Source organism: Nicotiana sylvestris, chromosome 4 (genome assembly GCF_000393655.2).
Source record: "Nicotiana sylvestris chromosome 4, ASM39365v2, whole genome shotgun sequence".
NCBI lineage: Eukaryota > Viridiplantae > Streptophyta > Magnoliopsida > Solanales > Solanaceae > Nicotiana > Nicotiana sylvestris.
In genome coordinates, this window is record NC_091060.1 from 133,233,015 (window position 1) to 133,245,183 (window position 12,169).

General features: G+C 33.1%; 1 protein-coding gene and 1 pseudogene across 1 annotated transcript; both read right to left on the minus strand.

Moving 5' to 3' along the window:
• Positions 1-2,358: 2,358 nt before the first annotated feature.
• Positions 2,359-3,404, minus strand: LOC104229876 (protein PHOSPHATE-INDUCED 1-like; annotated as a pseudogene).
• Positions 3,405-5,046: 1,642 nt separating this feature from the next.
• LOC104229874 (uncharacterized) lies at positions 5,047-12,169 on the minus strand. The gene is made up of 7 exons (XM_009782592.2): positions 12,023-12,169; positions 11,271-11,362; positions 10,217-10,465; positions 9,667-9,787; positions 8,449-8,655; positions 7,220-7,551; positions 5,047-5,210 (listed from the first exon to the last, which is right to left on the minus strand). Exons 3-6 carry the CDS (start codon positions 10,336-10,338, stop codon positions 7,237-7,239), a joined length of 765 nt encoding a protein of 254 aa, XP_009780894.1. The 5' UTR covers positions 10,339-10,465; positions 11,271-11,362; positions 12,023-12,169; the 3' UTR covers positions 5,047-5,210; positions 7,220-7,236.

Below are 12,169 nucleotides of genomic sequence, written 5' to 3' on the forward strand. Positions count from 1 at the left end.
ATCCAAACAAATAATGATTTTTGAAAACCCAAATTAGAATTCAAAGCTTCAAAGCTTTATAATGGCTATCAGTGGTGAAATTACTGCTCTCTTTTCCTTTCCTCTTATATTACTGAAATTTGGGATTGCGAAATAGAGAGAAACGTAGAGAGAATTCTCAATTCTTTGCAACAATATCCAATCCAAACAAACAATGTCTTTTGAAAACCCAAATTTGAATTCAAAGTCTTGGCTAAGGAAGAAATAATGGGATTTTGATATAGGACTCGTGGGTATGGGAGGAAAACGTGGGTGAAGGTGTGGGAATTGGAGAGAGAAACGTGGGGAAGTGGTATTAGAAGGAATTTACGGTACCATTAAATTAGGAGTGTAATTAATACTCTTAAAAATCACTAATGATATATAATTAGTAATTAAATATATTAAATGTAATTATATCAAACCTTAAACATTGAGAGTAATATAATTTCCTATATGGCATAGGAACGTAAAAATTCCTATCAAAAATCATCTCACGCTAAAAGGACATTGGACCCGTCCATTTTTAGTAGTATTGCGATACCGTCATCATCACAATAAAATATAAAATAAAGAGATTTCTGCGCAGCTGCTCACTTTTTAAAGAGTTTTCTCATAAATAATAGTATTTTCTGCTTATTCCAAAAATAACAAATTTTCTCATATCTAATTTTGAATTTAAATTTGAAAGTTTGACCAATTCTATTAGGCCCCTAAAAAATCTCCCGAATATAAAAACAATCTTTCCTATCCTATACGTTATGTACTTCCTTCCATGATTCCATCTCTCTGCTCTTTACTTTGTCATGGAGACTTTTGGAAGATATTTTCTTTTCTTTTTTACAGAGTCTTCGCTAGAAGGGCTTGAAGCACATTAAAGAGGAACTAATATAATAAAATATAAATTTAATATACTAGAATACCATTGTAAGTTATTTATTAATATTATTAAATACCATTATTATACCATGTATATAATATAGTAGAATACTATTGTAATTTATACATTGTTAAATACCATAATTATATCATGTATATAAATATTTATAACGTGTATATATTTATTTCACGTATATATATATATATATATATATATATATATATATATATATATATATATATACTATTATTAAATACACATTTTATACATACAATGGCTGAAAAAATTTATGAATGATTGTATTATATTGTAGTGTATATCATAAATACGTCATACATGATAGTATTTTATATGTAGTTTGTATATGTATATCATATATATACCATTAAGATACTATGAATATATACTAGTAATGTATATTCATATATAACATTACTATTCATCATGTACTTAATAATTATACAACACAATGTATTATTAAAGTTAATATATTATAAGTATAACAATTAGATTTAAAAGCAGTTAGTGAAGGAGAAATGAGAGCATCTTGAGGTAATACATTAAATGAGGGAGCGAAAGATGTGAGAATGATTGTTCCAGCGTTATAGGTTTGTGCTAGAAATATAGTTATAGCTGCCATTTTTGTTAATTACTTATTATTGCTAGGGCTCTGTAAAACTTTCTTAAATATTGGCTAAATATGTTTTTTCCTCCTATTTTTACCATTAATAAAGGCCCAGCTGCGTTAAAAAGGGATATGGAGTGACTGAAGAAGACCTCTATAGGAGACCTCTATTTTTCGACCTTAATACATTGGAAATTAGTTTATCAAAACTAGGAATATCTTGTCCTTTACAAAATAGAACTACTTACAATAACGACTCATTATTCTACTCCCGGATGTTGGTTTCAAAGAGGTAATCATGTAGTAATAGTATACTTCTATTTCTCTAGAAAATGAAACTTAAACATTTCCCTTAATTAAAAGTAAAAGTAACACTTAACGGAAGCGTTAATGGTTAGTCAATTTAATTGAGGTTGGACCAAATCCCTAAATTTGAAAAATTATTACTCCCTATGGTCCACAATAAACGACCAATTTACCTTTTTATTTTGATCTAAAATAAGTGTCTACGTACATAATCAAGAAGGAATTAATTTATTTTTCCAAAATTTGCCCTTATAAGATAACAATTAATTAAAATTAATTTAGTCAATACAACTTTTTTTTCTCTAGAAGTTTGTATTTCCTTAAAATGATCACTTATTTTGGACCAGCGGGAGTAGCTAATTGTGAAAATTTAATAATAAGAGTAAAATAAGAAGGAAAAAACTGTCTTTCTCTTAATTTGCTAAAATGAAAATTAAAAATATATTTCTAATATAGTGAACAAATAAAATTGATTGAAAGGAGTAATAATAGATAGATAAAACTAAATATATAAACTAAAAGAACAATATACGGGACGAAAATTACATTTTCCTCAAAGTAAATGTTTAAACTACATATAAACAAAATTTACATAACTAAAAGTAAACATTTGAAGTGCTCCATCTTCTAGCAGAAGTATATGTATTATTCTAGACAATAGTTGAGCAAGCTGATTTATTTGGATCAAAAAGCCCAGGCAACAAATACTTCCTTCCGTTTGTACCATGCGCATTATAGCTTGCACCACTTATCGAATCCACAAGCAGCTCACCTGCATAACCTGGATAAGCCCCTCTACCATAAAACCCGGCGCAAGCCGAAGCTGCCTCTAAGGGCGCTTCAGCCAGGCCCTGGTAGTAGCCGTTCCCGTATGGGTTCGTTACAACTCCGGCCAAAAGACTCGCTGTATTTACAATCATGCCATCCGCACCCACGTCTCCATTTGGTGCACCCAATGGCTTGTCCTGTGGTCCATAAATTGGTTGGTGAAATGGCCACGCACATTGACCGGGGCACTGAGTCACCGAGTTACCCACCCATATGAAAACAGATTTTTTGCCTTGACCCGACCCGTGATACCCGCAATTGCTCATGCAGAAGCCTTCAACTACAACATCTTGGGCTGTTAGGACCAAGGTTAATTCACCTTTTTTTGAGCTTAAATGAGCCAACTCAGATATCTGGGATTTCTTTAGGTTTTTTCCAATGGAACAATTTTCATCAGTGAATGGTTTGCCACCATTTTGAAACAGTGGGTGTTTTAAGTGACCCCATTTTATTTGCAGAATTCAAGGATTGGAGAAAATCCAGAATAATTGATTTTTGGGGTGGTGAGAATTTTCCGTACCAAAGAATGGATAATTTTAGCTCTCTTTCTAACAAGGCACCATTATGGTACGTAAGATCCCATTGGAGGTGGTTGATACAGTGAAAGCAAGTTTCTTGTGCCACAAGTAAAATGGATAAAGCTGAGGAAAACAAGAATAAGAAGTGGATAAAGGAACCCATATTTGAGAAACGTTTAAAGATAATAATTAGATTTTGGGTTGGATTGTGAATTGAGATAGCTACGGAGTGAAGTGTTGGAGGTATATATAGGTGATGAGGTGCATGAATATGTGACAGTAGGGGCTTCATATGTAGCTTTAATGAGCAGCTAGTTCTCATTTATATTCCACTAACTAATTCAACATTGGTATGCTACACCATAACTTAAATTATCATGGAGGATGAAGGAATATTATCGCAAAATGTATACTAATTACATATATTCAACTAATGATTGAAAGACATAGAGTATATGAAATAAAAATGTCTATTCACTTAGTATTGTACTGAAGTGATATGTATTCTCACTATAATTGATTAAATCATTTAATTTGATATAAATATCCTATGAAAGATAAATAAGCTAGTGGGCAATGACCGCACTAGCTTCTTGCTTGCATGTGTTCGAAGCTCTTCCCAAGAAGTTTTGACGTAATTTTTCAAGTTCTTTAGTATCAAATAAAGTAATAATTAACTTAGAAGTATCTCAAAAAGATCAATGTTAAATAGACATTTAATAGTATCTTAATAAGAAGCCTTGGTTTCTAAAAAGCATGTAGCTCGCGCATGACGTATAGATTATGCAAACACGGTATTAGATTTGTCCTAAGAAATGTAAGCTCAGTACCATAATCTTGATATAATAGCTGCAATTTAGTATGCACGACTTTAGATGAAAGTTACCAGGGACGGTGGATCTTGGAGTTGCTTATCGTGACGGGACATATATTACTCCATTAGTCTCAATTTATGTGACACTATTTGACTAGACACAAAATTTAATAAAAAAAAGATCCAAAATACGTCGTAGATTTTAAGAAAAAAAGGATCCAAAAAGGATAATTTTTAAAATTTATGATCCAAAACACGTCGTAGATTTTGTATGAATATAAATCATTTCATTAAAGGTAAAATGAGAATTTCAAAGTTAAATTATTTCTAATTATAAAAAGATAATATTCTTTTTTGAAATAAATTAAAAAGAAAGTGCGCCACGAAACTACAAGAAAATGGGGCTTTAGCGAGGGAAAATCTGGTCGTTCAAAGTCCAATTCCGGTCGTTAAAAGTTGATAACGACCGGAAAAAATCCGGTCGTCACCGGTCGTTAAAAGTTAACGACTGGTTTACAATCCGGTCATTAGAGGATCTTTAGCGTCGACATTATTTTCGATCGTTAAACATGACTTTTAGCGACAGGATTTTCCTCTTGCTATTTTGTTATCCGGTCGTTAAAAGTCTTTAATGATAACAATGTATTAAGTCAATTCGAGTGCTTTTAGCGACCGATATTCCCTTCGTTAATTGTATAATTACTTTTAACAACCAAAACTCTCTTCGTTAATAGTCATTTATCTATTTGAGAAATCTGTCGTTAAAGAGTTTTAACGACCACATTCTTCTTCGCTAATATGAAAATGTAATAAATATAATAAAAATTTAAATTACATGAATAGTAATAATTATTTATACGTTTTCATACACGCTTAACAACATTGGAAAATAAACCAAATACTTGATATCTTGTTAATACAAAGAACTAAAGTATCCTATTTAATTTACGAGAAACCAATCCAAATTGTAAGAAACCCATCTTACTAAAACAATGAAAAGTAAAAATAAATCCCATCCGGGGGACAACTGGAAGCATAAAGTGAGATGAGTTAATTATCATTTTTAATAATTCCTAAAAAGGAAAAAAAGTAAAATTGCAGCATATATATGTACATAAGACAGTGTCTTTAAACCATTCCTAACGAACCAAAAATATCTTGTACTTCAACTTGCTCTACACTTTCTTCAAGGATAGGTTCTTCGGACTTCAAATTTTTGATCTGTTAAAATAAAAAATTTATGCCAGTTTAATAACAAAGAATAAACAACTAAAGAAGAAAATGAACAAGTTAGAGAGAAAATGAGCAGATAACACCTAAATTATCGAATGCACAGATAGATAACCATATTCATGAGAAGTAAGTTGACTGCTGAGCCCTTTTTTAGTAGTAGTTGAGTTCATTTAATTAGCTCCTTTGCTCGGGGTTACACACACTTTCTTATATAACGAAAGAACCACAAATTCTCAACCAAAGCAGCCTACAGATATAATCAATATATTATGCAAAAAGTGGCAAGTAATTTAGTCACTTTTGTGCTCTACAGTCTAAAAGACTGAAACTACAGTATAATTATAGTCGCACAAGCATAGTACAAGTGAGCAGTTTCTTCAACTGTTGGATGTTTTCCAACTTTGTAAACGAATTTTTACTATTAATTCTAAATGTGGAGTACCTCCAGTACAATTACCTGAAACTCAAGCATACAGCTAAAGAGAAACAGAAGAGGTATGACTATTACAGGTAACAAACTTTAAGTATGACCCTATAAACTGCCTCTGCAGGTTTTACTGCATCAATAGCTAGAAAGCATCAAGACCTAGACCTTTAGAATTGGAGCTAAGAATTATCATCCAGTTTGCATGACATCCTATTATACATTTTAGAAATAATGATATACATGTTAGTTACGTTTCTATTTACCAGCCATATTTAGTGAATAGCAAAAAGAATGCACCAAGTCACAAAAATCAGAGCACTGCTGCACAAAACTTCAGCTGTTCTAATGCTTTTGATATAACAACTATGAAGGAGAAGAAAGCTGGGATATGTTGAACCTAATGTTACACCAGTCCAAAATATAGGAGCTGTTGATGCGCAAACTGTTATGGATCCGAAGATATAGCTTATATCTTTTCTTATCCTTTTTTAATTTTCGTCTGGATACTGTATTTTGAAGGCTTCAACTTTTAAAAGGAAAAGTTTGCAAACTTTAGAACTGGTCAGATTCGGGAGGTTGACTCTCGTGCACAACTAATTCATGCTTTGCTTAGTTTTCCTGGCAAGATAATCTGAAGAATCAAGTGAGGGTCCTAAATAGTGATTCACAGAACTTAAAATTCCTTCATTAGAGGACACAAACTTCATTTACTTATGAAGAAACACAAAGTGAAGAGAGGCTCGTTTTATAGCTTTATTTCTAGTCACTGTCTCATAATTCGGAGACTCTGTGTCCAGTGATTTCATTCTTGTACTCTTACGGGAAAAACTATAAATAATCAGCTCATATTTGATTTGAAAGATCTGGGAGACTACAATAGCAACAACTACGCCTCAATCCCAAACAATTGGGATCGACAATATGAATCCTCACTTCATTCTTTAAGCTCAACTCATATCATCATTATTATCAACAAAGGGCAGATAATCCTTTATTCTGCATTATCCTACCTACGGTTTCCACTTATCTGCTTACTGGCAAGTTATTCACATCCAAACATTTATATTCCCTGACATCAAACAAATGCATTAAGCAGAAGATTTTTTTTTTTGCCTACTCGATGCAATATTCACTGGCATCAACTTTCATTCTCTCTATGTTTCTATTTTCATAATTGTTGACACTTTTCACTTTGTAGAACAGGATCCAAAGCAGAGGGCATTTTGCCAGTAAAACGAGCTCATACAAATTATCATACCGATGATAAAATCAAAATGCGGCGAGATTTTAGTTTCTCCACAGAGTTCATATGTGAAGCTATTCACTGAAGAAAGAAAAATTATTAATTACTGGCTCTTCTTTTTCCCATAGAACAATCTAAGTAAATACCCTTCTAACAACGTCTAATGGTGATACATCACAAATTAAAAAGATACAGGAAGAAACAGGAAAGTGCAAAAGCACAAATCGACAATTTAACTTAGGGCATGTGGAAGAAACCAAAAGGACTAAAATTAGGTTACTATAAAGGTACGCTTTATAGAGTAAAATAGGATTTTCATGTACTAACCCGTTATATGATTCAATTTATTGATCACTTGAAGATGGTGATGAAAGCTGATCAAACACTATCTTTGCAAGTTGTGCGTATTTACTCCCTAGCTCATCATATTTGCTCTCTAGCCCTTCCAAATGTCCTTTCCGTGATTCAGTTTCTTTTACAGTAGCATTCAGCTTTTCCAACAATGCAGCTTTAGAGGAGTTACCACCTTTCAACTCCTTAGCGGTTATCCCATCACCAAATCTAACTACATGACTCTTTCGTTGAGGTTCGAAGCACCTTTCTACAACCTCAATGATTGTAAGAGACGATTCAGATTGCACCAATTCTTTGATTTTATCCTGTAAAATAAAAAATTATTTCATTAAAATAATACAACACAATAAATAAATAATATAAATTGAAATTTATCAATAAACATACATATTTCTCACTGGTTTCAGGTGTGACAAGCTTGTTGTTCTTCTTACGAGTCTCAAAAAAAATAGTTACAGGGGAGGAGGCACGTTGAGCCAAGACACCGCTTGGCCGAAATTTTTTATTTATTAATATATATGTAAATAATCTGAAAAAGGAAATATAGTCTAAATATAATAAATGGCACAACTTGACGTTAACAACTATATTGGTCCGTTGGTGAAACAATCCAGTTTCTGCTTGTGGTCAAACGTTCGACTCCCCATGGTTTTAACAACTTTTTTCTTAATATTTTGGTATTCTTCTGAAATTTTTTGAAAGAAGCAACGTCCTATTGAGTAAATGTTTGCTGCCTTATATAGATTTTTTTTAAGTTATATTTGTACTGAGTCTATTATGAGTACATTTTATAAAAATAAAAGTTCGTGGGAGAGAACTCTACTACTATATTTGAATTGTGTTTTTCTAAAGTATGATTTTATTAAAGTAATCTCTTCATTTGTACGCCTCTCTAAATTTTGACATCGCTTACAAAAAATTCTGTGTACGCCCCTGACCATCTTTACCTCCCTTCACATTACAATAAAGAAGTGAAACGAATCTTTGTAACAAAGATGAGGTTTCTTAATAGAATTAAAAGATTTATTCACCAATTCATAAATGATCTCCCTAATTGGTTTCCCCGTACGATGAGGCATACTCAACTTAGACCTATTGACCGAGTTTCTTGTACTTGTCTCCTAAATTAACAATATACCGGCAAAATTCTTGTTAGCCACTTAATATAACAACAATGTTAATAAATAGTTGTGAAATCATACCTTAAATTTTTCAGTAAAAAAATGCTCTTTGACCAGCCATTCCCAATCACTCTTGCCTACCCCCTTTGGCACATCTTTTATAGCATAACGGAATGGCTTAGACTTAATATTCTTGTGCATCGATCCTCTCCAATTGTTCCACAACTTTCTCATATGTTTCAAGACATGATCTCGTTGATCATTTATGTCATCAGTGTCAAATTTATCCTACAATAGTTAACAAGTATAATTAAATATGAAACAACAACAACAACAACAACAACAACATACCCAGTGTCAGTGGCGGAGCCACATGCACCAAAGAGGTGTCAACCGATACCCCTTCGCCGGAAAATTACACTGTATAGCTCGGTAAGTTTTTTAAAAACATGTATATATACTATATAATGACACCCCTTGACTTCTTGGTGAGTTTATTTTTTTATATTTTGACTCCCCTTAATAAAAATCCTGGCTCCGCCACTGCCCAGTGTAATCCCTTGAAAGACAAATGGAAAAAAAAGACCAACTTTTATGATCGTGTTTATATCATTAGTTTAGAAGCATACCAGCAAATACTGAAACCTGTTTCTCTTTCTCTTTGTTGGATCTATTGTTCATTCATCTACAACTTCTACTCTTAGTTTGTACATCATAGTTTAGATGCATAGTAGCATACAACAACAACAACATATCCCATATTATTCTACATCGTGGGGTCTGGGGAGGGTAGTGTGTACGCAGACTTTACTCCTACCTTGTGAAGGTAGAGAGTTGTTTCCAATATAGACCTTCGGCTCAAAAACATACTAACTATTAAGTAAGTGAGCTAGAAATAATAAGTGCTCATTGAAAGCTATACACAATGCTTTACACTCTCAAAGGAGAATCACAAGAACTCTAAACTCTTCAGACTACAGTGTGTATTAGAGCAATGAGTTAGACGATGAAATGAAAAATTGTACCGAAAGTTCACTGAACAATTTTTGGGGGTGACTGTATATCTTCTATGCTATAGCATTAGTGTGGACATGATGTTTTCAAATGAAAAGGAAAAGTATATAACAATTGTACATCCATATTCTACATAATTTAGATACATACATATAATTAATCACCAGAAAAAAGCAATTTTAATAGAGCAAGAATTTCTTTCAACTATATTTTTCACATAATAGTGTATTGTGCACTGAACGACATATAAATCAATTTCACATGGCTTGATATAATTCACAAAACCTTGAATAATCTTGGGCTGCCACAGATCATTACAAGAGAATTTATTCGGGCGTGGGGCGATAATGTCTTATTCGGAAGCTGCATCAATATTGAAACAGGCTTGTTCCCTGAATGAACGAAGCTTGAAGAAAGAAAACATGAAAAGTAATAGGTTAAAATTGCTTGCCATGGTGTTAGAACTGATCATTTGTACCAACTTTAGTATAAGAGGAAATAGATTGGTGTACTTCATAGAGAAGAAGACAAACAATTCACTTGGCCAAAGTTGAAAAGCACTCAAGAAAGTTTTAAATGTATATAATAAAATTATCAAAAATATGTAGATCATAATTCATATCCCTTTTTTTTTCCTTTCTGCCAAACTTAAATTCAAGTGCTGAAATATGGAATTATCTTTCTTGAACTTGGTCATGTTAAATACTTTTAGCTTTATTGCGGACGTCTAAAAATCAGTAGAGATATAAAAATAAGAAGAAACTGAGTTAACATATTGTATTAACAAGTAGAAATGGAGAAGGTAAATCAAGAAAGTAATGCTTTAAATCTCTACCGTAATAGTTTCCCACATGTGTTGTAGCTTATATTCTTCAATGTCTTCCCATGAGTGTACACGCAATGGGCACATATTACGATCACGAACCAATATACCCAAATATCTCGTAAATGAGGCATGATGCTGCCCAACAACCCTATTATGATAGAAAGTGACGCGCAACTTTTCTCCAGCTTTGAGTCCTTCAACTTTTTTACACCTATTCGTTCCTCTCACTTTTTTTTACCTTTTTAGATTCACATGGCCCTGCAAATTCCAATTTAACTCAAATATAAAAATAGATCTTGTACAATAACAACAAAAAAATCTTATAGCTTGAGATAATAAAATACTTATTTCACTTCTATGTGCGCCCTGCATCTCTTCTTCTTCATGAAGAAAAAGAGTATCACCTTCAAATATTTGATCAAAACCAGGAGGCACAACATTTTCTCCAACTCTGAGTCCTACACCTTTTTTATACCTATTCATTCCTCTTACGTTTTTTTACCTTTTCGGATTCACAAAGCCCAGCAAATTCGAATTTAACTCAAATATAAAAATAGATCTTGTACAATAACAACAAAAAAATCTTATAGCTTGAGATAATAAAATACTATTTCACTTCTCTGAGTACCCTGCATCTCTTCTTCTTCATGAGCAAAAAGATCAGTATCACTTTCAAATATTTGATCAAAACTAGGAGGCGCAACATTTTCTCCAACTTTGAGTCCTGCAACTTTTTTACACCAATTCGTTCCCCTCAGTTTTTTTACCTTTTCAGATTTACAAATGTCACTACCCAAATCGATGGGTCGTGACGGGCACCCAGTACCTTACTCAACCGAGTACCAACGTAACGTATCTTTCTTATTACATCATCATATACACGTGACATACGAGTCTAATAGGCCAACATGATCATTTATAAATTCAAAACATAGGCCGACAAGATCATACAATCTTTCACGTACACGACATAAGTCTACAAGCCTCTAAGAGTACATAAATGTCATAAAGGTCGGGACAGAGTCCCGCCATACCAAACAATACACGTCTAAATCATACTAACCAAACACGCAACTCCGAAGTAAATAGGGCGCACTAACATCTTCCGCTGAGCTGATAGACTACTTGGAGGGCTCTCGACCTGTCTGTCTGGACCTGCGGGCATGAAATGCAGCATTCCCAGGCAAAAGGGACGTCAGTACGAAATAATGTACCGAGTATATAAGGCAATATACTGAAAGCTGAAACTGAACTGATAATATAATAACTGCAAGTAGCTAGAAGTCAAAGATAATCTAAAGATATGCTTACCTGCTGATACTGACTCGGCTCTCTCAATATAGTAAGTAAAATAGTTGTTCGGCCCTATAAGGCTCGGTATATATATATAACTGCTTTGTCGTAGTAGGCTCGCTCATAGGCGCTCAGCCATACTAGGCTCTATATCTCGACCAACTAGGCTCGCTCATAAGCGCTCGGCAACAGTAGGCTCGGTATATAACTTACCATCTGATCAGAGGTTGCCCAATAGGGGCCTGCCCATCGATTATACCTCGATGGTAATGAAAATACTTTTAATACTGTATATATGTAAATTCTCTACTCCTTTGACTGGAAGAAGGAAATACTCAACTAAATATGAAGTCCCGATAAGGAGAAAATTATAACTAACAAAACTAGAAAAATATACGCAATTTACAAAACTAGCAAAATATACGTAAATTCCGGGATATGAATTTTTCTTTATGGCTCATTAACAAAATCGTGTAATGACAAGATCATGCAAAATGAAATAAGGGTTTAGCCGTAACATACCCGAAGTAGAGAAAATATGTATGATATCTTTGGAAAAAGTTATACCGTACTTCGTTAGAACCGCAAAATTCCTCCGTTGCTAAAATTCTAAGAATTGTTTGGGAAATTAACGTTCTATAATTGTTGAAATTGTAGAACCATGCTATT